The sequence below is a fragment of the Halichoeres trimaculatus genome, unplaced genomic scaffold (genome assembly GCF_033239565.1).
Source record: "Halichoeres trimaculatus isolate MK-OKI-2021-1 unplaced genomic scaffold, fHalTri1.1 fHalTri1_scaffold_7, whole genome shotgun sequence".
Lineage (NCBI taxonomy): Eukaryota > Metazoa > Chordata > Actinopteri > Labriformes > Labridae > Halichoeres > Halichoeres trimaculatus.
In genome coordinates, this window is record NW_027437185.1 from 20,105,998 (window position 1) to 20,133,386 (window position 27,389).

At 41.7% G+C, this 27,389-nt stretch overlaps 2 protein-coding genes across 23 annotated transcripts in view; one reads left to right on the plus strand and one right to left on the minus strand.

Annotated features, from left to right (window-relative positions):
- Window positions 1–27,389, minus strand: part of LOC141793334 (fibroblast growth factor 18-like) — a 296,332-nt gene that overhangs the window by 214,277 nt on the left and 54,666 nt on the right. For all 5 annotated transcript variants that reach the window (XM_074673954.1, XM_074673951.1, XM_074673950.1 and 2 more), the window contains one exon: window positions 399–558. The gene's annotated coding sequence lies outside the window, so the exon portion shown is untranslated. The remainder of the gene's footprint in view (window positions 1–398; window positions 559–27,389) is intronic.
- LOC141793331 (protocadherin alpha-C2-like) overlaps window positions 1–27,389 on the plus strand; it is a 222,007-nt gene that overhangs the window by 110,963 nt on the left and 83,655 nt on the right. Inside the window, exon 1 of one of the 18 annotated variants that reach the window (XM_074673920.1) lies at window positions 17,840–20,335. The exons of 16 other annotated variants lie outside the window; for them this stretch is intronic. In XM_074673920.1, the coding sequence (XP_074530021.1) occupies window positions 17,954–20,335 (2,382 nt within the window). In that variant the 5' untranslated portion in view covers window positions 17,840–17,953. Of the gene's footprint in view, window positions 1–17,839; window positions 20,336–24,373; window positions 26,879–27,389 lie in introns of those variants that run through there. One more of the 18 variants, XM_074673916.1, reaches the window with a different exon arrangement.

A 27,389-nucleotide genomic window follows, 5' to 3' on the forward strand; every position in this document is an offset into this window, starting at 1 on the left:
GTAAGACATGACATTTAGCTTTAGGTCAGGCTTGGTGTAGCTACTTGTTCCAGGAGAGAGTGTGATTTGAGAGAAGTTGCTGGATCGACATGGATCGTATTAACTCAGCACAGGAGATGATATGACCTCAAAATTTCTTCCTACAAACAAGTGAAGCATTTGACATATGACAATGTGAACACCAAGTCCTCCTTCAGCGATACAGAAGTGAGGTGTCTGTGTATTAGTCAGGTTAAATTCAGAGAGCATAATGTGTCAGTGTGTATCAAATGGTCTCATTCACACGTGTTTGTTTTGCTTTGTTTAGTTTTTGCTCTCAGTGCCTATCTGCTGTGGTTGTTGCGTGTAGAAACAGAGTATGTGACCGACTGACAGAGTTACTTGAGGTCTGTGCTCACTGATGTCGTTGAGGTGATTCAGTGGTCCATGAATGGTTGCAGCCACAGCAGAGAGGGGGGAGAGCGCGCCAGCGGCTAGTGTGCAGTGAATCACAATGTGAGGCGAGTCAGGTGGGGCTGTGGCACTTTGCTCCAGTAGGAATCTTCATTCACTTCAGGCCTGCAGAACATAAAGAAAAACTCATCATTGTTTATCTTCTAATTTGCTTTTTGAGCTTTTGATTGAACACTCACAGGCAGCAGTTTATACAATCGGTGTGTAATTTTCTACACACACTAGCCTCTGTGCAGATGATCCCTTTTGAGTGAAATATAGGTCAGTTTTTATCACATGTGTGAAGGTCTGCATGCTGGTATCCTGATTCTCTGCTCAACACTGCGTTGCCCATAGCAACGCATGAGGAGATCCACCTCTCTGAGTCTACTGGTTTCAACAGACGAGCATGCACCCAACGCTCTTAGCAACAGCAGCGGAAGTGGATGCAGGCAGGGAGGGAGAAAGGGAGGGAGGGATAGAGAGCAGTAGAGGAGGGGGGAGGGGACATGGTTTTTGTATGGTTGAACCATAAACATCGCACAATATTTAATGAAAATGGGTTTATTTAGATAGAAACACGTGGATTATGTGAGTGGAATCTCTATTGTAATTCAGGCAACAGATGGTGTCGATAAATAAGCAATAGTAAAGGCAGGAATAGTTGAGCTTCTAATTAGATATTTTATGACATGGAGATTATCTTTTCTCTCAAACAACTGGGTCAACCTTAGATTTCCTAGCTTGAAAATGTCTGTCGGAAAAAAAATAACATGCTTTTTAAACTGTCATTAAATTTGTCTTTGTGGAAAGCCGGCGGCATGTTTGGCCCCACGTGGCAGCTTGTGAAATAACACAGTTAGCCTCAGTGGAGCATGGGACACAGACAGGGGCTCAGCTCAGAGCCAGAGTCAGGCAGCTGCTCACTTTCCACAGAGGCTGAACTCACTTTCTAGTTTTCATATACAGCAATATCTGCCCTTACATGTGTGTATGCATATTTTATGTGCCAGTGTTTGTGTGTGTGTGAGGAATCATGTGTTTTGTGATAGCAGCAGTGCTAAGCTGTGCCTGGACAGCAGATGCCCAGAGAAGATTTATTAATGTGATTAAAAATGAGAACATCACAGTGAACGTAAAAAGAGCTGGGTCACAACCCAGCCCTGTGACAATGTGAGCTGGACAAATGTACACCCTGACACTTTCTGTGTACACTGCTGGGGCATTGTGGGAAGAGAGAAACAGAGGAGAAAGGACTGTTAGAACAAACTGTTAGCTAGAAACTGCATTTTATCATCCACACCAATCTGATTTATGCATTTAAATATGTTTCTTGTTTGCTGCCCATGTATTTAATTTGAATCATTATAAGCAACAGGAGCAGTGTGTGTATTACTGATTATTTTTTTGTGTATTTTCATCCTGTGTGCTGACTTTGGTGGGGGTGTGGCTGCTTGCTTCAGCGGCTTTGTCTGTCTGCTTGGCTGGCTCAGCAGATCAGTGCAATTGTGTTTGCATGCTGAGTGTCTGCACAGAAAATCACTCACAGCGCAATGGTCGTGGTGTTGTGTATGTCTGAGTATGTTGTCTTTGTTAAGCGAGTGAGAGCATTTCTCCATGTTCGACTGTCTTCACTGTCACGAGGGGAGAGGGGGTTAGAGGACAGGCTTAATGTCAGAAAGAGGAGAGAGGAGGAGACACAGCTGCTCCAGAAACACTGCATGTACTGTCAGTTCAGCAGTTTAGGTTAATTAGCCCAAATGTATTCGGCTACTCATTTAATGCTCATTCAAATTCAGATAAACAGAGTGTTTACAGCCTCTTTGCTTTCTAACTCTCTCTGCTTCCCCAAACCATCATTTTTTTCTTAGCTGCTGCATTATAAATGTGATTTTATAAGACACTGTTCGTTGCAGTACTCCCTGTTCTCCTCTGCTGCGGTTTTTGTTTCATACAGACGACTTGCCTCTAATTCCAACATGTTTTCCCGCCATGTTTCCTCACCATTCCTCTCCTCCTTCCTTCCCCTCCATATTGATATCACTGTTTGCCCCTCCCCCCACCCCACTCTTGGCCTCCTTTTCCCGCTTTCATGTGGCTGTCCTTCGTTTCCTCTTTCATATGCCACCCTTTTCTGTTTCATGTTCATTTTCTGTCTCTCTCTGTAGTCCAGCTCCTCCTGTACTCTTCCACATGCTCTTTAGCTTGGCATTGCTGTGCCGAATGCCTGTAGGGTGGTTGCTGTGGATGCTGCATGTGCTGTTGTGTGTCAGTAGGGCACATTCTCCCTTATTGCTCCAGCTTTGTTGGAGGATGGCGCCACTCACATTGAGGTCAGCAGCAGTGATGGTAATCTAATTTACAGACACGGTCGGGTACAACGAAAACAGCGACTATCTTTGTCTTCACACACGCTTGTGCTCATGGATGCACATGGAACACCACATCACACATACTCACATATGCCTAATCTGACTTATTTAAAGGCTCATTCACAGAAAAAAAGGGGGATGAGGGAAAATAGAGCACGAAGACAGCAGGCTGGCGTAGCAGAGTATCTTACTGAGATGAAGAAAGACATCCACTGTGGGACAATAACATCAACCAAGAGCTATGAGCTCGAAATAAGACGACTAAAAATATTTTTACAGGACATTGCTTTTTTAATGATTTTAGAGTTTCTACAAAATGATCTTTTGAGCTTCCTCATCAGCACATCTCTGTCATGTCTAAATCTTTTTCACCACAGAGACAAACGTATAAAACAAACACATCTGAGCAACCACTGACACTGTCTGACCCATGCCACTGAGCTGACACACTTGTTGTGTGACTGTTGATTGATTTTTCTTGTGTTGTGATTGAAATTTTCTGCATTTTTCTGCTACTTTTTATGGCCTGAATGATATACAAACAATATGACTTTCTGTACAATTAATTGTATTTATTAGCTTTTTTCTTTGTTCTTACATCAGTTCAGTGATTTAAAGCCGTATATTGTTCTGTTGGACTCATTAATCTCTTAGATGACCTTTCACATTACTTAAACATCAGGCTCTGTGCTTGTTTTTACTCATACGTTTCTTTTTTTGCTGCTGTGTTCAATCAGAAAATAAATCTTTGAGCATTCATGTTGCCTCAGAAGAACCTTGTGCTATTTTTAATGAAGCCACATTGTGGAGGCAGGTAATTAGCCACTTATATAAAGCTCATCAGTGACAAATAACCCCAGCAGCTCTAGATTTTAGCAGAGAGAATGTGAGCTCAGCCTGAGGCCTCCCACTGACCAAACTGACTCTTCACAGGAACAATCAAAATATTTCTGCCTCACCAAACGTTTCCTGTGTTGGTTTAACACATGAATTAAGACGAGAGAAGTCTGACTTGCACCACAGTTAAAACTCTTACTCTGTCATCTTTTTTACCCTTATTTTTTAGGCGTAACCTCACTGGAAGCACCCAGAGCAGTCCAGAGCATTTATTTTTCTGTGTCACAGGTTATAGATTTTTGACTGTAGAGTTATGTCCACGTATAAAGTTGTTTGTGGTAACAGAAAGAAGACTGGTATGTTAGCTTTAGTGATGGTGGGGGAAAAAAAAGATACTGTTTTGGATAAGTTTGCGATGTCCAGCATGCAAAATGCTCTCCAGATGCTACTGCACACGTGTAACGTGCTGGTGTCTATGTAAAAAAAGAGGTTGTTACAGTGGAATGTCAGCAAGCACTAGCACTGCTGCAGTGCAGTGTTCAGAGTGATTGGTCAATAAACTGTTTGTGTAGTGCTTTGTTTTTGACACTGAGTGGCTGTAAAGGGCTGAATAATATAATGACATCTCAGTTTTGCATCAGACTTCGAGTGAATTCCAGTTTTACAGATCGTAACTGCATTAAAAGACCTACTTTTCATCTGTTTTGTAAGAAAGAAAAAGAAAAAGCAGCACTTGTCTGATACAGCACACAAAATGCTTACTTGACAGATATTTAATTAGCTGTTAAAAACACAACAGATGTGCTACTTTTTGCCTCTGGTTTAACAGAGAAAATGTGAATCAAGCTGCCAAACATTTCATCGTGGGCTGCATGCTCAACTGTGGGCGAAGCCTCCCTAGCACAGCTCCTTTTGCTCTTGTCATTTATCCTTGAACATTACAAGAATGGTGCAGAGCCATGTGTGGCTCTGATGTGAACTGCCCTGGGGTAGAGTCACTACTCTTCAGTATATAGGTCAAACCTGGTTCATGTGGGTTTTACTTCTGAGCATATTCTGTGAGTCTGTGGTTATACTCGTATCAGGAAATAGTGAAGATGGATGTAAAAATGATCCGAACCGTTCTTTTTATGGATTCTCGTCTCACTCTCTCTTTCATGCCTGGTTGTTGTGTGAGTGGGTCTGACCCTTTCTCCTCTCCACCACTTGGTTATATAAGCCCTCAGTTTCATTACGTCTCAGTCCATTGACTCATGGCTGTGTGGATGAGTCCTGTGGGTTGGACCTTCCTGCTCTCATTTTAGAATTGCTTCACTGCAGCAGCACTGAGACACTGGGGCCTTTCTCCAGGGTCTGGGTCGGGTTAAACTTCATGAGCATTACTGGCATTGCATTAATGAAAACCATTTGCGCAGACTGTCTTCATGTGTCATTTTAAATCCATGCTGGATGATAAAAGCTTGGCTTAGGGTGCTGCATTATGCTGATGTGCTTTTCTTGCTTTTCTTTTGAATGAACTGATTTTTTTTAACAAATGATACAATAACAGTGTCAAACAACATGTGGGGTTACCTATTTTCCTGTCTGATGTAATAAACCAGCGTTTGTTAGCCTCATTGAGTGCATTTAGCTCCTGTGCAGTGTCTAAATATATATCTTTTTTCTTTCCTGAATCAACAGAGATCAGAACAGATGTAAGTCTGCACTGTTCCTGTTTGGCATCAGTGCTTATACAGCCACAACATCTGCTGCTGTGCTTAGGTCGCCCCTGCACGCCTGGAGGATTGAACTGGCGGAGGGGTCAGTAAGAGGCAGCATGCAAGACAGACAGCTATTAAGATGAGAACTACTCAACGCACATCTGGCTGAAAATCCACTTTAATTTCCCCCTGTTGCTAACCTGAACGTGTGAGTTGGATTTGTGAGTCAGGTTGTGGTCTGGTGTAGAAAAAAGTAGATGAATTGGTTAGGGAAATCCAGAGTTAGCTGTTCCCACTTTGGCTGCAGCCTTGGTAAGAGGATTGCCCTCTTACAGCAGTGCTTGCTGGGGTAGATGGCATGAAAGGCCACAAGTGCCATTCACTTGTCTGATTAATTCCCTATGTTGTATTTATTTCTGGCTGATGGGATCAGATGTGGGCTTTTACAGGGATCCAGTCTCTTGCTGTGGGGTTCCTCATACCCCTGTGGCTTTTGCCCCTTCCCAGCGCCCCACTCAGCATTTTGGATAATTACCTGGCTGTCTTTGTGTGATATCCCTCCATATTTCTTACGGTTACTTGTTTTTTCTTGTTGCTGGCAGGAAGCGCAGACAGATAGACGAATATGAGGATTAAGACAGAAGTTATTTTCTGTTTTTTGTCCTCTGATGATATGAAACTGTTCATTTAGGGATTAAACTTTTTATGAGGTGGTTTCGCCTAAGTTCAAGAGTTCAAAAAATATGACTCTGCATCTGAAGAGCTGGGTAACACTTTACTGAAGAGGTCTGCAAATTTCATCACTCTTAGGTAATAATTAGACAAAGTTTTTTTCTTATTTCTTTGAAATTAGCACATAACTTCTTTAAAATACTGTCCAAATTTATTGTCGCAATTTACAATTGGTAGGTTACTGTTTTTTCCAGTTTCTTTGAAATTTACTCCAAATTGCAAGGTATGATAATTTGCAAATAATTCATTTGAAATTAAATCACAACCCACCACAAATGCTTTTAAAAGATGCCCAACATTTCTGCTATTTCCAGAGAAGCAGGTGATAAATAGCTGCTTAGTTCTTGAATGCAGAAGTTAGGTTCATTGTTTCCTCTGATAATTACATTTGAAATGTTGAGTGAATAATTTCAATTTCCAATAAGCAGTTGATGGTTATCTATTTGTTATTTAATTTCACCAAGTTCTTTAGTACCAAGTTTGTTGACATGCTTTATTGAGATCACACGCAAAATGATATATCTTTATGATTAGGCTTATACGGTTTTACATGATACAACTGAAGGCTTCAGGTGTGATATTCTCCAAGAGTGGGGTTGTAAATTGTCCTTACCTGATTGTGATTGACAATGCGAGTACAGGCGCACTGAAAAACAGAATCTGGCCAGAAGTTATGTGCTAATTTTCACCAAATTCTCATGAAATTTCGTGGGTAATTTCAAAGAAATGAGAAAAAATTTAGTCTAATTATTACCTAAGTGCAATATATTTGCGGACCTCTAAAGTTAAGTGTTACCAAGAGCTGTAAAGGTATCTGCAATCAGATCGGTTAATTTTGCCTGATAACAGTTACAAGCAGCTATATGTGTGTAATGTCTGAGAATGTAAATAAAGGACACATTATGGAGTCTCTGCTTTCATCAGGTGTTTGTGATGCTGTGATAGAGTAAATGTTGTAGAGTAAATAAAAAGAGAGGGCCTTTTTCTCTTAGGTAAGAGCTGCAGGTTGAGACGTCTTCGTCTGAACGTCATTTGGCTCTCTCTGGTCATCTCTTTGAGTGTGAACCATCGAGCTGTTCTGTTCAGTTCAGTGCGTGACTCATCTCATCCCACATGTAGCTTTTCATTTGGTGAAGTTGTTCTGCTGTGTTTATTTTTAGGTCAACCATCTGTCATACCAAAAAAAGGGATTCAGGAACTTTGGCCTTTTGCATTAGAGCTTGTATTAGTCTATTATGTTATTAGGGGATGTGGCTGCGTGATGTCCTTTAGCTACACACATCTGACTTGTTTATTTGTTGTTTACATGCATTTTGATCTCGCCCTCTCTGTTCCTGTTTCCCGCCATCTTATCCAGTTGTAGCGGCATATGAATAAAACAATGAGACATGGGTGTGGAAAATGAGAGTTAATGCTGTAAGCCTGACTCATATCCCACTCTCTCCTCCCACCGACTCACTCTCCTCTTCCCTCCCTCTTCCTCTGCCTTTGTTCTCATTATCACTACCCCTCTTCTCCCTCGTCTGCTTCCAGTTCAGTCTTTACCTTCAGACTGTTGCTTGTTTTTTTCACTCCATCTCTGTTTTTCATATCCCCCTCGTTCTCAGTCTTACACAAAGAATCGCCTTTTCTCATTTTCTCCATCCCTCTCCTCTTCCTCCTACGCATCCGGATTTTCTCTGGCTGGTATTCTCTCTTATGCCCCCTCCTGTCTCCAAGTGTTACTGCAAGCTTAAAATAAATGGCTGACACACCTTTTCGAGGCTGCTGTTTCCCCAACACTCTTTGTCTGATTTCCATGGTTTGCTTTCAGATTGACCTTGAATACACAGCTTTAGTTGCTGGTACTTTTTTATCATGTACTCTGCTTTTTCCTCTATCTCTCTTGGAAAAATGGTTGTCTCCCTCTGCTGTATCTCCTCTTTCTCTCTGGGAACTGGAGCAGTGAGTTCAGCTGAATAAGAGAGAGCAGATTTCTTGTCTCTCCTTGTGACTGCAGCTAAAGTAGGGAGATGGGTCGCACATCCAAATGTAAGCATTGCTCCAGTTTTAGGAATTTGACTCTTTTGAGTGTCGGTCCTTTAAGCTAGCCAGGCTCCCTTTGAACTGTCATAACCACTTTAATTTCAGTGTAAGACACAGTGATAAGGTCCAGCTTTATTTTTTATAATCATAATAATCTCAAATTAAGATTTCATTTAGTTATTTGTGTCTTTATTTTCCCTTTATACGTTTCCCTTTATTACATTTTTTACGCAATTGATCAAGCATGTGAGAATAAAACAATTCCAGCTTGTGTGTCTCAGGTTGAGCTTTACAAATGCACAATAAAAGGTGATCTTTTGTACCCTGTTACATGGCAGCCAATCTTTTTTATTTTCTCATTTCACTTATTTTATTGTATTTTAGGCTCTTTACAAAAATATAGATTGTTTTTTGGCATATTGTGTTGTCATATTTCCAATCACCTGTATGGATTTGATCATTCCACTGGCTACACATGATGCAAGTTTACTCTGTTGCTTTGTTATCAATGCTCCCCTACTTTTACTCTGCCCTTGCTCTGTGTTGTTATGAGGTATTTCTTTATTTCATACAGAAAAGATGACGGACAGCTGGTTCATGGAATAAAGTTTTGGAGCTTGGTATCGATTCAGTTTGTGTGTGAGAGAAGGTAGAAACAAGAGGGGATAATTAGTGAACAGAGTGTTGGTTTAATCAATCAAGGCAGATTTTGGTGCGTTAGTGCATCTCGTATGAAAGACTTTAATATGTCAGATTAACATCAGAGGTATTTAATGTTTGATTTAAGACTATCCTTCAACATTATGCCCTTTACTCATTGTTATTGCAGAAACATCCTATAATTATAGGCTGTACCATGGTGCAGTAGTTAGTGCTGTTGCTGGAGTGTGCATGTTTTCCTTGTGCATGCGTGGGTTCTCCAGGTACTCTGACTTCCCACAGTCCAACAACATGTTCCTCAGGTTAAGTGGTAATTCTAAATTGCCTATAGTTATAACTGTGCGTGACCAGTCCAGTCCAGGGTGTACCTTGGAATAGGCTCCAGCCACCAGCGACCCTGAACAGGATAAGTGGTAGAGAATGAATGAACATACTGTAGTTGCTAATAACTGAGTGCCATCCTGAGCCTGTGTCATCTCACAGCTTGTTGTATACATCTCACTGTACTGCTGTTAGTGTCTTGCATCGTGTATTTCTATGTTTAGTTTGTTTTGGTGTCATCAGGGTTGCCAGCAGATAACAGGATCAGGTATAAGATGATGAATTGAAGGAAAACCTAAATCTCTCACACACCAATCTAAATTGTCCACAGTGGGTAGAGGTCTGGATAATTTAGGCATCACATTACAGATAATGAAGTGGGAGTCTGCTTAATATGAGTAAAAGAGCAAAGCTGAGCAGAGGCAACAAAGGCTTTAAAAACATGATTCAGAAATAGCAAAGAGTTTGGTGTTTTTGTTTACAGCATACTGTAAATGAGGTCTTTGTAATCGGACAAAAATAATTGTTCCCCGAGCCCTTGTTTACTCCCTAATGTTGGTCTTAATCCTGACTCCATTTGCTTTGTCCTCTGAGAAGTAGAGCAACAAATTCTTCATTTATGGGGCAAAAACATGTTATGTACGAAGACTAAGAAAATAAAAATATTTGTGATCAGTGAAATAGAAACACCTGTGTGGTGTGATTTAATTCTGTCAAAACCTTCTCTCCATTCTTCCCTGTGTCAGTATTCCCAGTTGTCCTGGATTAAGTCCTCTTTGAAGAGTGTAAAGTAATAATTCTACTATGTTGCTCCTCTAATGCGATTAGGAGGAATCATCTTAATGATGCCGTGAAGTGTGGAGCAGCACAGGCAGCAGGCAAGGATACAGCTCAACCTATATCCAAGGCTCATGCCCAGACTTCTTTGTAGCTGTGTTGTTCACACTGAGCACTGTTACTGTCCATATCTGTGTCAGTTTTCTGAAAGCCACATGTCATTCATCTTTTTCAGTTTTCTCCTCCCTCTTCTTAGATTAATTAAAGCTGTTGGTGGGATGCATTTGCTGGTCAAGATATTTTGTCGGTGTTAGAGAAACAACTCAGTTCACATGCTGTGCTATACTCGGATATAACTTTTGAAAAAAAAATGCATGCATCACTATGGTGCAGGCCTGCTGCATCAGTTTATAATACCTTAGCATCCAGATTTTGTACTTAACAGACTGGCCACTATTTGTTTTTGTGTATTTATCCTTAACCCAGTCACATCATGTAAAGTTAACCTGTTTGGTCCCACCAGCAACAATTGTTGCCAAAGTGTATCACTGTCATTTTCTACTCACGAAAAAAAATATCAGTGTTATTAATGCAACTTTTTTCACTTATATGCTAGTAGACAATCTAAAGATTTTGGTTTATAAAAAAATAGTTTCCAAATGGTTCCTGTCACATGACATCATCTGCTTCCTGCTCCTTACAATGGAAAGCATAGAAGATGCAAGTCAGTTCTGGAAAGAGCCAATTTTCATAAATTTCTTGTGATTTTCCCCCAAACATATTTTTAATTATTTAATCATTAAAGTATCTAGAGTAACCCTCCCCCCAAAAAATTGTACCTGGGGTAAATATTTTTTGTTCATAGGCCTATTTCTGTGAGTGGCAACAAAAGTTGCCGGTGGGCACATAGCTAGTCGAAAACTAAACCCTGCCTGCAGCATTGCTCATAATGTACTTCATAGGTGCAATTTTCTTAATACACAAGTACTTACCACAGCCAATGACCAAATGAAACAAGCTGTGAGACCACCAGCAACAATTGTTGCCAGTCATAAAAATCCTATATTCCTCAAAACAAAGTACAAAATGGAAATGTCTTTAAAATTGTCAATAACATTGCTCCACATCCATTAAAAAAATGTGTTCAACCTTACTCGGAGCGAACAACCCAAACATCTCGCTCGACAGTTCACAGAAACTGTGCTGTCCTAAAAAGATCCTCTGCCTTTGCTCAAACAGCTTTTTCATTCAAAACCATTAAACACTGGAATCAGCTCCCAGACAGTCTGAAATGTTCTGTAGATTTAAACATTTTTTCTAGAAATCTAAAGAAATATATTCTTGATAACCAACTGTGTCAGCATCAGTCTGGCTGGTTTTGTATATAAGATTTGACACTGATGTATATTAATTTTAAATGAGCTAATGTATTGTGTTTTGTAATAGTTTTTAACATAAACAGTTATATAATTGCATTGTGATTATTGTGAACCTGCCCAGGGACTGCAGATGGAAATTAGCATTTGCTAAATCTGGTACAAAGCATCTTTTCTATTGAAAGATTAATGTATTTGTACATGGTCCCTGTCAAATAAATAAAATAAAATAAAATAAAATAAATAAATAAATCATTTCATAACACGATTCAGAGGGACTCAACTGATAAAATTATATGCCTTACAACTCTAGAAAAAAATATGGGCATAAATAGGTTAACTTTTGTTGATTTCCATGTAGCTGTTAAAGTTTTGATGCTGATGAAAGTGGAAGATGGTGTTTGCCACTCTGAGAAACCGACAGCAGCTGAGCTCAAGCTCAAATGATGGGTGGGCAAGTCATTACTTTATAAATAGTTATCTTCATTTTCAGTGGAAAGTGGAGCAACGTCACATAACCATTTCAGCCGTCCCAAACATCAGATTCTCTGCAGGCCAGCACTCTCCTCCATTATTCAGAGCTTTTTTTTATTTAAAGAAATGGGCCAAGCCCTGGTGCTGCAGCCTTGCACCTGCAATGCACTTCACTTCACTTCACTTCACACACAGCACTGCATGACGGATAGAAGAGTAAAAATAGATGTTACACAAGTCCATGATGATCTATATTGCTATGAAATGCTGATGCAAAGGAAGATAAACGATGAGCTTGTCTTTTATATCAAGAAACTGTTAAGTCTGTGTAATCTTCAGGTGTTGCTGTTGGGATTATCGCTTTGTCTTTCCCTCTTTGTTTTGATATGAATCAGGCTCGATGAGAATGTGCAGGTACTGTACATCTCTTCTCCAATCTGGGAGAGTTGACATTTTAATTTCCGCAGGTAGAGGCAGTGTGTGGCAGACACCGCAGCTGCTCGTATATCTGTTCCTCTGATACGATTTTTGTAGTGTGTGAGCCTGCTAATCTAATATAAGGCTTTATAGCATTGCCTGTCTCTGACATCAGCTTGTGTGTGCCTCTGCAAGCTGCTGAAGAAAAGGGAAAGGGTAAAAAAGCTCCTCCTTGTGGTGAAATGAGGAAGTAACATGCCAGTTATTTTGAGCTATATAGTATGTGTGTCTGTGTGTCAATATATTCAATTATTTAGCATGTTTCCACCACTCTGTGTGTGGTAGTATATTGACTGACGGTATTGACTTCGTGTTAATACTGATACACAGATAGTAAGCTCTGTCCCATTTTGTATTCTGATAACAGTCGAGCACAGTTCATGGCCTCTCTCCTCCTGACTGTTTGATTGACAAATCTAGGTTATCATGTCTGACTGAAGCTAGATTTACTTTTAATCTCACAAACATTGTTGGGTTCAGGCTGTAACTGTGAATGTGTGTTTGTAGGTGAGAAAAAAAGGATGGAAAAAAAGGGGATCAATAGGGTAATTTGGAGGGTGTGTGTCCTGTCTTTTCTGTTGTTTCTTTAAAAAGGGTTCATGTGTGCAACACTCAAAGCATTTCAGTAAACACAACAAAATTTTGAGCTCAGATTTCCAGAGATTAGCGAAAGCAAAAGCCATGTCCTTGGTATATGAGTGCTCATGAACAGAGGATGCGGATGAGAAGGAGGGGGGTTCAGGGTGGGGCTCTGACAGAGGCTGCATCTGCGTCACCATGGATACAAGAGGGGGGATAGTGAATCAATTGTGGGTGCTCCCTGTGAAAGCAGAGATCTATGGAGCACTGTCTCCAGGCACATTGTTGAGCCAATCAGAGTTTCCATTACAGTCACATTGATCTTAGCCAGCCAATCAGATTCCCATGCTACCTTTGCTGTTGCTAAACCTCACATCCTGGTCTCTGTGTTTTCTATCACAGGCTTTTTGCTTGATACACTTTTCTTAAATGCCTTTGAAAAATCAGACAGAGGTGATGTCCTCACTACACTGACACCCTTATAGTAAATCATGAAACAACAGATAAGTGCTTTTGCTTCTCCTCTTTCTCTCATCATTTATTTTTCTTGCACTTAGCTCTCCCTAACACATGAAGATCACAGACCCTGATTACGCCCCTCTCTATCTCACCTCTCTGTTTAACCTCACAGAGATCATTACATCCATCCTGTATGTAGGATCACCTTTAAAAGTTACACACTGCCTGAGTTGACTTTATGTAATAACTTAGACATGGCACAGCTCCATTAAGATTGTTACACAAACAACATCTGTGAACTAAAGAGAAAAAAAGACATGAATGGGCCTATGTAAGTGTCTAAAAATACATTAAAGTTTGGACCGGTCAAAAAATAGACCTGAAACTTTCCAAGAATACCGAGTATGTGATGGCTGTATGAACATCTGAGTGTTACGGCCCTATTTACAAAATTGTCTCAACTTATGATCATTTCAAATATAATAATTAATCTGCAACACCAGCACCCTGTTTCCCCTTCCAGTTGTTTCACAGCAGAGTAACTAATTATGTTATTTTCGGGCATTGTGCCATTACTTTCCAAATGAGTGAACACTGCGTTGGTGTGACTGTGGATTTAACTCAAGGGGTATGTGCATGTGTGAATGTTTGGGCATGCTCCATATTTGTTGTGTCCTGGTTTCCATCTTGTTCCGGCTCATGTTTCTCTGGACCCGCCCCTGTCCTACTTACACCAGGAAAGCAGTGGAGGCGCGCACAGATTTGGAAATAAATGATTAAGTGGTTGTTGGATTAAACACTGAGAGTGAATCATCTTCTACCCACCTCTCTCGTTTTTCATGAATACATGAAATTATGAGCATATACATTGGAAAAGCTTTCTCAAAATGAAAATTTCAGAAGGCAGCAAGAGAAAGAGGCAATTCTCCAAAGTACATCTTGCTCTATTTTTAGACTTTTTTATATCTTCCTAGTGCCAGTTCCTTTTCTCCCTCCCCCCATTTTATGACAGAATTGGGGTTCCTATTTAACAAACTCACTTCCATTTGATCTATTCCTGTTAATTTTTCCCCTCTTTTTACCCCTCTTGATTCTTTAGAAAATCTAAGTGGTTAGCTCAGTGCAGAATATGGGTGTGGTTCTAGCCGCAACACAGCTGCTCATCTGAGAATCCCCCGAGACCCTGGACCAATAATTAAAGTGTAGCACACAAAGGAAAATCTAAATAAAGGAGAGGTCTGAACACAAAAAAACTGATATGGTGCAAGAAGCAGAGAAACATTCACAAGGAGTAGGTTGCCCCCTTGTGCCATGATATGCTCTCCTCCAAGCAAAAAACAGCCCAGTGACATCAGCACCTCGTCACATGAAGCAGGATGTAGTGTGCGGACTGCGGGAGTGGGGGTGGTCTCCAGAGTCCTGGCCCAGGGTGGGTGCAGTGGGCTGGGTTTGGCTGGATCCAAAGGTCAGGCGCTCTGTGGGGGTGTGGGGGTGGAAGAAGAAGCAGGCGCTGCTGCTGCTGCTGCTGCTGCTGCTGCTGCTTTAGTGGATCTGTCAAAGTGAATATGCTGCTGCAGCTCTCCATTACTGATGCATGAGTGCAGACGTGGACGGTGTGGAATGGTTCACAAAGAAGAGTGTTTTGAGGTTGCTTGGATTTAGCTAAGTGTGTGTGTGTGTGTGTGTGTGTGTGTGTTTTAAATCATAATCTGTAAGAGCTACGTAAACAGAAGCTGGTTAAGATGTAAGTGACTTTGAAGGATCAGAGTATTGTCTTCATTACGGTACACATTGTTACAAAGACATTATATATAGACCTCCTCTCCATCAGCAAGTGTGTGTGTGTATGCACACATGTACCATGTCTGTGCCTGAGATGTCGTTGCTATGGAGACACAAGAGCTGTGCAGAAGGAGAGAGGAAAGGAGGGAGGGAGACTCGCCTTGGAGCATGTTCAGATAGCACCCTTCCCCCATCTACTCACACATAGTACACACCCCTCCTAACACACACTTGTTCACAAGCACACACCACCCATGACCATGTAAAGGACGATCATGAAATCATAATATGAAGGAGGCACAGGAGCTAATCTGGTAGCTATATGTGCTGCTCGCCCTTTAATAATGCAGGGAAAATGCTTCAAAAGCTGCTGTCGACTGCTTCCGCCCATGCTGCCTTCCTCCCTCACCTCCCACTCGCCGCTGCCTCTGCCCCTTTGATCCCTTCTGTTGCTCCTTTAACCGAGTCACGTGACAGCTGCACTACAGTCAGGGCAGTAATGGGCAAAAATATATTTAAACACAAGATTTAATATGCACAGCCCCCTGTGTTTGAAGAGCAAATATCGTGTGTATGTCTAAACTGTCTTTACTCACGATTAATTATTCAGTATTTGATTATCATGTCTCCAGGACATATGACTTTAATGACTGCATACAGAAATTATAAATAAGAGCTGAAATCCTCTGTTCAAGAGAATTTTACACATTTTAATAAACTACAATTAAACTGAATAAATTAAAGAAACACACATATAACTTGTTGGTGTGACTAAGTGTAATTTCTGATTCATTGATTCTGCTTAAGCGCATACAGAGCTATTTATGGATTAATTGACCCCTCTGCAGATACTTCCTCCTGGTGCTGTATTTGGCATTTAAAGAGGAGGTCAGACTCCTCGTTACACAATCAGTTTTGCTTTCCCATGACCTAGTGAGCATGTCCAGCCTCCAATATTAGTCATACGCTGCAATTTGCAATTCTATTCTTATTGGGGATTGTAATGCACATACTGTAGCTTAGTGTGACTGTTCAGTACATGTGTTTATTTACATTTTCGAGATATTTGCATTGATTTGGCATGGATTAGTCTTTTGGCCTGTGAAATAATGTAACAGTGTCAGCAGGTCACAAGGCAGATGTGGTAAGATGTGTGCTTTTTAGGAGGTACAATCTCTTGACAGTGCTGAGTAAACTGTAGTCTCAGTGCTCTGTGTTGTCATGTTTATTGTATGACAGAAATAATCCAGACTGGCCCTGCGAGGTCAGTGCAGAACAGACAGTGACCTACAAATAAACTATGAATCATTGAATTTCATCACGTCTGCTCTGAAGAGCCAGGTGGTCTTTGTGTGTGTGTGTGTGTGTGTGTGTGTGTGTGTGTGTGTGTGTGTGTGTGTGTGTGTGTGTGTGTGTGTGTGTGTGTGTGTAACCTGCATGTACATTCTGCTTTTGTATAATTTCTCTTGACACACATTAGGGGAACAGAGTGCACAGGTCATCCTTTGTGTGCTATTATTATTATTGCATTTTGGGGTTAACGGATGACAGCGGCTCAGAGTTTGATGGTTATTAATATTTTCAAATCAAATCATGTTTCCTGCTGAATAGAAATAGGACAGGAGTCCCTGAACCCAGGGCTTAATCCTGGGATTACAAACGAGGGAATGATCATAAGCTCATGACTACTGTCTCTGTGGAGACGTGAAGAGAAAATAAACTAAAAACCTCCAAATACAGCACCACACAGCTTGAGGATGTCACAACTGAGTTTATATATGGTACACGAGCAAAGAGGGATCAAGTGAGATTTATGTATCGGCCCCAGGTGAAGGGAGGGGAAATTTATTGTGTATCCTGAAAGTTTTGTGCAAACATTCAGCTTTCTATTACTTCAGGGAATACCTGGGTTTTCAAGGTAATCTCAAGAATAGGATTTTAAATAATCTTTTAAATGTTTTGATTCTTTTGAAACTTAATTGATTAAATTAATTGACTGAATCTACACAGTTATGTCTGGACTGAAGAGTTGGAAAAGGAGTGGAACAGAAAGGAGAAATAGGCCAGAAGAAAGTGTGGTGGTGTGTGTAGAAGTGACAAATGGACTGACTTATATAATGCGCTTCAAGTTTTCTGACCACTCAAAGTGCTTTACACTATGGCCACATGCGACCCATTTCACACACACACACACACACACACACACACACACACACACACACACACACATACACACACACACACACACACACATTCACACACACATACACACACACACACACACACACACACACACACACACACACACACACACACACACACACATACACACACACACACACACACACACACACACACACACACACACACACACACACACACACACACACACACACACACACATTCTTACACCAATGGCTATGCCTACAAGAGCAGTAAATGAGTGTTTTGCCCATGGACACTTCAACATGATAACTTCTGATGAGTAATTAGTACTTTTGAACCACAGCCACCCACAGCTGTGTTAGTGTGTGTGTGTCTGAGAGGGAGAGGTTACAGAGTGCTTTCAAGTGGAGGATAGTTTTGACAGATTTACTCTCAGGACAGCGTGCCGTTTGCTGTCCATGGTGCTGGAATGAAACTTAAAGTGCTTTAATTTCAGTTGCACTGTGAAGCAGCACACTTCATCTTTTATCTCTTTTTATTTTGGTTGCAAGTGGCCTATTTTACCACTTGGCGCCGCTGTTGATCTATTTGAGATAGCTCTATTATTTGGTACAACGAGGCCCCTCCCGTTTTCAAGCGACTTGGACGCATCAGTCCTGTCTTTGTTATAAAGAGAGGACGGTGGAACAAACAGAATTTTCCGATCTTACTCGGAGCTCTCCTCTAATGATACTTTGACTTAAATCTGCATGTTTTTAAGGCAAATTTATTAAAAAAAGGAATTATGACTTCGCCTTGGAGATGGAGCTATTCTGGAATATATCTTTGGCTTTTCCTTTTGGGTTGTAATTGGAAAACGGTGTGTGGACAGCTCTCTTATTCCATCTCCGAGGAAGTAAACCCCGGGACTCCCGTCGGAAATATCGCTAAGGATCTAAACCTTAATACACAGGACTTGGAATCACGTATGTTTCAGATTGTAACTGGATCCAAAAGGAAATTCTTCGATGTAAATCTCAAGACTGGTGTTCTGTATGTCAGTGAAAGAATAGACAGAGAAGAGCTTTGCGCAGAGGAGTCAAAATGCTCTCTGAGTGTAGAAGCTGTGATAAATAACCCTTTAAAGCTTTATCGTGTTGACGTAGAGATTTTAGATGTTAATGACAACGCCCCGTTGTTTGTAACTAAAATGCAGAACCTGTTTATTGCTGAGAGTACTTTACCCGGAGTGAAATTCGCTTTGTCTGAAGCAAGTGATGCAGATGTAGGAAGAAACGGAGTCAGTACCTACAAATTGAGCCAAAATGAACATTTCTCATTGGCAGTGCACAAATCAGGTAGTAGTGTGTCTGCTGAGTTGGTGCTGCAGAAAGCTTTAGACAGAGAGAAGCAGCCAGTGCTTAAAATGACGCTGACCGCTGTAGATGGAGGGAATCCTTCAAAATCAGGCACCTCGCAGCTCATAATCAGTGTTTTGGATATTAATGATAACATTCCGATATTCAGCGAGACGCTGTATAAGACAAAAATCATCGAAAACACGCCACGCGGCACTGAAGTAATCACCGTGAATGCTACCGATGCAGACGAGGGCCTGAATAGTGAGATTGTGTATTCATTGAGAAGCAAAGATCAAGATCACGTGCTTGATATCTTTGAAATTGAAAGTCAGACAGGTGTCATTAAGGTAAAAGGAAAAATAGATTTTGAGGAAAAAAAGGCGTTTGAGATACGTGTGGAAGCGAGTGACAAAGGCCAGCCTCCGATGTCTGCACACTGTAAGGTGCTGGTTGAAGTGCTGGACGTTAATGACAACGCTCCCGAAATATCTGTGACGTCACTCCACACCACTGTAAGAGAGGACGCTGACATTGGCACTGCAGTTGCTCTGGTTTCAGTCCTCGATAAGGACGGTGGGAAAAACGGGGAAGTGTCGGTTACAATTAAAAATAAAGTCCCACTTAAACTCGAAACAAACTACAAAAACTATTATTCGTTGTTGGTTGATGGAGCTTTGGACAGGGAGAGAGTCTCAAACTACAACGTCACCATAGTCGCTGCTGATAAAGGAACCCCGTCACTCTCCAGCACGAGCGTGTTCACTATACATGTTTCTGATGTCAATGATAACCCACCGCTGTTCTCAGAGCCCCAAATTAATATTTATGTAAACGAGAACAGTCCAGTTGGAGCAACAATTGAAACTGTGACGGCTCATGATTATGATGTTGACAAGAACAGCGCGGTGAGCTATTCATTGCTACGGGACGATAGTAACTCTAAACCTTTATCAACAATGATACATATTAACTCAGAGACTGGAGATATAGTCAGCCTTCAGTCTTTTAACTATGAGGAGTTAAAAACCTTTCAGTTCAAAGTTCAGGCCACAGACTCTGGTGTTCCTCCTCTCAGCAGCAACGTGACTGTCAACGTTTTGATCCTGGATGAGAATGACAATAATCCAACTATTCTGGCGCCTTATTCTGAGCATGGCTCCGTTAACAGTGAGAGCATCCCCTACTCTGCTGAAGCGGGATACTTTGTGGCAAAGATCAGGGCTGTAGACGCTGACTCTGGATACAACGCGCTGCTTTCTTATCACCTTTCTGAGCCCAAAGGAAACAACCTCTTCCGGATCGGAACCAGCACCGGAGAAATCAGGACTAAGAGGAGAATGAGTGACAATGACCTGAAAACTCACCCCTTGCTGGTCTTGGTTTCTGATAACGGAGAACCCTCCCTGTCAGCTACTGTGTCTATTGATGTGGTGGTGGTTGAGAGCACAGCTGACATCCAGACTCAGTTCAGACATGTGCCCATGAAGGAGGAGAGCTTCTCTGCTTTGAACCTCTATCTGCTCATCGCCATAGTGGCGGTGTCAGCCATCTTCCTGCTCAGCCTCCTCACTCTAATAGCTGTCAAATGTCACAGGACAGACAGCTCTTTCAGCAGGTACGGAGCCCCAATGATCACCACCCATCCTGACGGGAGCTGGTCTTACTCCAAATCTACTCAGCAGTATGACGTGTGTTTCAGCTCAGACACGCTCAAGAGTGACGTAGTGGTTTTCCCCGCCCCGTTTCCACCTGTAGATGCTGAACTCATCAGTATCAATGGAGGAGACACTTTTACCAGAACTCAGACTTTACCCAACAAAGAAAAGGTAAGAAGACAAATATAAAACAATCTGCATATTATTCGTTATATCCTACCATCTTCCTCCCTTTGTATTATATCATAATAAGAATCTTATGGTTTGCTTTATTATGCCTTATGTATGATGGTCAATAAGCTTCTGCTTTAAAAGGTTAAGAACAATACTCCTCAGTTTTATTCATGTAGACGCTCCTCGTGTGGTGTATATCGCTGTCCAAGGTACTGAATTTTGCGCCCACATTAGCCGTGTTGTGCGGAGGGTAAAGACATATTTTTCTTTGACGCTGAAATACAGATTGTGTTTTGTTGGCTGCTTGAACTATTGCAATTAACAAGAATAGTGAATTATTAATAAACCAATTATTTGAGAATAATGCCCATGGGCTCACAATGATTCGTTCCTCTTTGGTTAATGATTCCTTTTAAAAAAATAGATTTGCTGAGCTCCAAGGGATGAATGTAGTTCTTTAAATTGTCCACATGGGGACATTGTAGACCATCACATTTTGATCTTCCTCTTGGTTGCTTCAGGCTCCTCCCAGATTGAAAAGAGGATGATGATGATTCTCAGGGCTTTGTTACAAAGAGACGCAGTGCAAGAATGGATGTGTGGTACATTTTGTCTGGCACCTTTTCGAGGCAAGGAAATTAATTTTTTGATCTGAAGTATTTCGTTTCGGAGAGTGAACGCCATATGATCAGTTCAAGCTGGATACAAATATGTTGATGCGGAGGATACGGAGCCCTTTCGGGATCTATCTGGTCGTTCTTCTTTTGGATTGCTGCTGGGAGGCTGTATGTGGTCAGCTCTCTTATTCTGTATCAGAGGAGGTAAACCCGGGGACCTCTGTGGGAAACCTCGCCAAAGATCTCAATCTTAATGTTCAGGATTTGGAGCCTCGCATGTTTCAGATCATCAGTGGATCAAAGAGAAAATATTTCGAGGTTAACCTGAAAACGGGTGTGCTCTATGTCAATGAAAGAATCGACCGTGAGGAGCTGTGTGCCAAATCCACAGCATGTACAGTGAATGTGGAGGCTGTGATTAACAACCCACTGAAACTGTATCGCTTTGAGGTAAATGTTGTAGATGTAAACGATAATGCGCCACATTTTCCCGACAATTTGCAGACTCTAAACATTGCTGAAAGTACTGCTCCTGGAGGGAGGTTCGGGCTCATTGGAGCGTCAGATCTCGATGTTGGAAAGAATAGTGTTAGCACATACAAGCTAAGTCCAAATGATTATTTTTCTCTAGATGTCAGTCAAGGGGAAGACAGCGTGTCCGCACACCTGGTGCTTCAGAAAGCTTTAGACCGAGAAAAGGAGAGCAAGGTCAGACTTAAACTTACTGCAGTCGATGGTGGGAATCCACCAAAGACAGGGTCATGTCAAATTATTATAAATGTTTTAGATAATAACGATAATGCCCCAGTTTTCGGCAGGTCTTTGTACAAGACCAAAATTCTTGAAAACTTGCCAATTGGATCTACTGTAATCATACTGAACGCAACAGACGCGGACGAGGGTTTAAACAGTGAAATACAATATTCTTTGAGAAAAAAGGGTCAGGACCGTGTTTTAAATCTATTTGAAATTGACTCAAAAACTGGAGCGATATTAGTCAAAGGTAAGATTGATTACGAGGAAAACCCTGCCTTTGAGATTCATGCACAAGCCAGTGACAAAGGTCAGCCCCCGATGTCTGCAGAATGCAAAGTGCTAGTCGAAGTAGTGGACTTCAATGATAACGCTCCTGAGGTCTCTGTGACTTCTCTACTCAGCACAGTAAAGGAGGACGCAGAAGCAGGTACTGCTATTGCACTTGTCTCAGTGTTGGACAGAGATGGAGGGAAAAACGGTGTAGTCAAAGCTGTAATAGCAAATGATGCTCCCTTTAATTTAGAAACAAATTATAAAAACTATTACTCCTTAGTGGTTAATGCTCCTCTCGACAGGGAGACTCAGGCTCTGTACAACGTCACGATTGTAGCCACGGATGAGGGGACTCCACCTCTCTCCAGCACCAGCATAGTGACCGTTCATGTTTCTGATGTCAATGACAACCCACCTCGATTCTCAGAGCAGCTCATAAACGTTTTCGTGAAAGAAAATAGTGCAGTAGGAGAAGTCATTACAAAAGTGAAGGCAGAAGACGCTGACATCAATGAGAATGGCCAGGTGAGCTACTCATATTTACAAAGTACTAGTGACTCCATACCTTTATCTACCATGATTAATATCAACTCAGAGACTGGAGACATAGTCAGTCTGCAGTCCTTTAACTATGAGGAGTTAAAAACCTTTCAGTTCAAAGTTCAGGCCACAGACTCTGGTGTTCCTCCTCTCAGCAGCAACGTGACTGTCAACGTTTTGATCCTGGATGAGAATGACAATAATCCAACTATTCTGGCGCCTTATTCTGAGCATGGCTCCGTTAACAGTGAGAGCATCCCCTACTCTGCTGAAGCGGGATACTTTGTGGCAAAGATCAGGGCTGTAGATGCTGACTCTGGATACAACGCCCTGCTTTCGTATCACCTCTCTGAGCCCAAAGGAAACAACCTCTTTCGGATCGGGACCAGCACCGGAGAAATCAGGACTAAGAGGAGAATGAGTGACAATGACCTGAAAACTCACCCCTTGCTGGTCTTGGTTTCTGATAACGGAGAACCCTCCCTGTCAGCTACTGTGTCTATTGATGTGGTGGTGGTTGAGAGCACAGCTGACATCCAGACTCAGTTCAGACATGTGCCCATGAAGGAGGAGAGCTTCTCTGCTTTGAACCTCTATCTGCTCATCGCCATAGTGGCGGTGTCAGCCATCTTCCTGCTCAGCCTCCTCACTCTAATAGCTGTCAAATGTCACAGGACAGACGGCTCTTTCAGCAGGTACGGAGCCCCAATGATCACCACCCATCCTGACGGGAGCTGGTCTTACTCCAAATCTACTCAGCAGTATGACGTGTGTTTCAGCTCAGACACACTCAAGAGTGACGTAGTGGTTTTCCCCGCCCCGTTTCCACCTGTAGATGCTGAACTCATCAGTATCAATGGAGGAGATACTTTTACCAGAACTCAAACTTTACCAAACAAAGAAAAGGTAAGAAGACAAATATGAAACGTCAGTGTGCTTTTGTGGTTGTTTCCTTAAGGCTGTAAGCCTAGAGAAAAAAAAGTTTGTTTATTTTTTTATCCTCCATTCGATGATCTACAGGGGTTAAATTTCTTTGATTATTATCGTTTTTCAGTCTCGTGTCTATCTGCTGAAATCTGGGAAATACACAAGTCAGACGTAGGACAGTACTAAAAAGCTGCTTACATCTTTAACCGTATATCATGCATATACCCCTGTCCATGGTGCTGAAATGTCAACACTGTCGTTTGGAATTGCCTTTTTTTTTTTTTAAATGTATATATAATTTGGTATATGGGAATAAGGCGGAGTTACATTTACAGTCACAAACTTTTTTTCCTCAGTTTAACTCTCGCTTTCTGATAAGGGAAAATATACAGCTTCATCACCATTACGGACAACACTTCAAACGGCTCTGTGAATATATTAGCAGTCTGCTTTTTTCCCTTTTTAAGAAGCTGGGGACATGAGTCAAATGGGTTTTTTTTTCGTTGAAAATTATAATTTCCTTGTATTTTTAGTTCTGTCTGAACATATTGCTAAATTCTATTTTGCATTTTCCAAACTTTTTAGCTCTATAGGAACAGCAGGTGGAGTATACACGTGTTAAATGAAACGATTTGAGACACAAACTTGACTGTAAAAGACGGGATTACATCTCCTGACTTCTGTAGTCGCTTGGCTGATTTGAACAGCATGGTATGGTTGTTGTCTGGATTTCAACAGTGGTTACTCATATCTGGATTGCTGTCAGTGGTTAAATGCAGTTTAAATATATCACCACATGAGGACACTGTAGACCACGACTTCTAGACGATTCTCCGGAGATGGGAGACTCCTCCCAGAAATAGAGGCTCATGATGAGGTTTCTCTGGGCTTTGTCACAAAGAGACGCAGAGCGAAAGAGAAAAGGGTTGAAAAATATTGATGATAGAAATGCAACAAAGTGGAATCGTAATGTCCGTGCGCATTGTGGTCGATTGATGGGAGAGGCTGGACAGGAGTTAATGCCTCTTTTGAGCTGGATATAATGATGTCTTTGATGAAAGGAACGAGCCTTTGTCGGATTTATCTTGTGACCGTGCTGCTGAATTGTTGCTGGGAGGCTGTGTGTGGACAACTCTCATATTCTGTTTCAGAAGAGGTAAACCCGGGGACTTCTGTTGGAAATATCGCCAAGGATCTCAACCTTAATGTTCAGGATTTAGAGTCTCGTATGTTTCAGATCGTCAGCGGATCAAAGAGAAAATATTTCGAGGTCAATCTGAAAACGGGTGTGCTCTATGTCAATGAAAGAATCGACCGTGAGGAGCTTTGTGCGAAGGCTGCCAGATGCACCGTCAACGTAGAGGCTGTGATCAACAACCCACTGAAGCTGTACCGGTTAGATATAACTATAACAGATACTAATGACAATGCTCCTGTTTTCTCCGAGGCGTTACAGTCTCTTGACGTTGCAGAAAACACTTTACCTGGAGTGAAATTTGGGTTAATAGAGGCAACGGATTTGGATGTTGGAAAGAACGATGTCAGTACATACAGGCTAAGTAAGAATGATTATTTTTCTTTAGAGAATCACAAAGGGGAGGAGAGTGTCTCTGCAGTGTTAGTGCTGCAAAAATCCTTAGACCGGGAGAAGGACTCTGTTTTAAAGCTCACACTGACTGCAGTCGACGGCGGGAGCCCAGCACGATCAGGTACCTCAAATATAATTATCAATGTTCTCGATATAAATGACAACCACCCTGTTTTTAGTAAGTCCTTATACAAAGTTAAAGTATCAGAAAACTTACCAATTGGATCTACTGTAATCGTACTGAACGCAACAGACGCGGATGAGGGTTTAAACAGTGAAATAGAATATTCTTTGAGAAAAAAGGGTCAGGACCGTGTTTTAAATCTATTTGAAATTGACTCAAAAACTGGAGCGATTTTAGTCAAAGGTAAGATCGATTATGAGGAAAACCCTGCTTTTGAGATTCATGCCCAGGCCAGTGACAAAGGCCATCCTCCGATATCTGCTCAGTGTAAAGTGCTGGTTGAAGTGGTGGACCTCAACGACAACGCTCCTGAGGTCACTGTGACGTCACTACTCAACACGGTAAAGGAGGACGCAGAAGCAGGTACTGCTATTGCACTTGTTTCGGTGTTGGACAGAGATGGAGGGAAAAACGGTTTAGTCAAAGCTATAATAGAAAATGATGCTCCCTTTAATTTAGAAACAAATTATAAAAACTATTACTCCTTAGTGGTTAACGCTCCTCTCGACAGGGAGACTCAGGCTCTGTACAACGTCACGATTGTAGCCACGGATGAGGGGACTCCACCTCTCTCCAGCACCAGCATAGTGACCGTTCATGTTTCTGATGTCAATGACAACCCACCTCGATTCTCAGAGCAGCTCATAAACATTTTCGTGAAAGAAAATAGTGCAGTAGGAGCAGTCATTACAAAAGTGAAGGCAGAAGACGCTGATGTCAATGAGAATGGCCAGGTGAGCTACTCCTATTTACAAAGTAACAGTGACTCCATACCTTTATCTACCATGATTAATATCAACTCAGAGACTGGAGACATAGTCAGCCTGCAGTCTTTTAACTATGAGGAGTTGAAAACCTTTCAGTTCAAAGTTCAGGCCACAGACTCTGGTGTTCCTCCTCTCAGCAGCAACGTGACTGTCAACGTTTTGATCCTGGATGAGAATGACAATAATCCAACTATTCTGGCGCCTTATTCTGAGCACGGCTCCGTTAACAGTGAGAGCATCCCCTACTCTGCTGAAGCGGGATACTTTGTGGCAAAGATCAGGGCTGTAGACGCTGACTCTGGATACAACGCGCTGCTTTCGTATCACCTCTCTGAGCCCAAAGGAAACAACCTCTTTCGGATCGGAACCAGCACCGGAGAAATCAGGACTAAGAGGAGAATGAGTGACAATGACCTGAAAACTCACCCCTTGCTGGTCTTGGTTTCTGATAACGGAGAACCCTCTCTGTCAGCTACTGTGTCTATTGATGTGGTGGTGGTTGAGAGCACAGCTGACATCCAGACTCAGTTCAGACATGTGCCCATGAAGGAGGAGAGCTTCTCTGCTTTGAACCTCTATCTGCTCATCGCCATAGTGGCGGTGTCAGCCATCTTCCTGCTCAGCCTCCTCACTCTAATAGCTGTCAAATGTCACAGGACAGACGGCTCTTTCAGCAGGTACGGAGCCCCAATGATCACCACCCATCCTGACGGGAGCTGGTCTTACTCCAAATCTACTCAGCAGTATGACGTGTGTTTCAGCTCAGACACACTCAAGAGTGACGTAGTGGTTTTCCCCGCCCCGTTTCCACCTGTAGATGCTGAACTCATCAGTATCAATGGAGGAGATACTTTTACCAGAACTCAAACTTTGCCCAACAAAGAAAAGGTAAGAAGACAAATATGAAACGTCAGTGTGCTTTTGTGGTTGTTTCCTTAAGGCTGTAAGCCTAGAGAAAAAAAAGTTTGTTTATTTTTTTATCCTCCATTCGATGATCTACAGGGGTTAAATTTCTTTGATTATTATCGTTTTTCAGTCTCGTGTCTATCTGCTGAAATCTGGGAAATACACAAGTCAGACGTAGGACAGTACTAAAAAGCTGCTTAAATCTTTAACCGTATATCATGCATATACCCCTGTCCATGGTGCTGAAATGTCAACACTGTCGTTTGGAATTGCCTTTTTTTTTTTTTTTTTTTTTTAAATGTATATATAATTTGGTATATGGGAATAAGGTGTAGTTACATTTACAGTCACAAACCTTTTTTCCTCAGTTTAACTCTCGCTTTCTGATAAGGGAAAATATACAGCTTCATCACCATTACGGACAACACTTCAAACGGCTCTGTGAATATATTAGCAGTCTGCTTTTTTCCCTTTTTAAGAAGCTGGGGACATG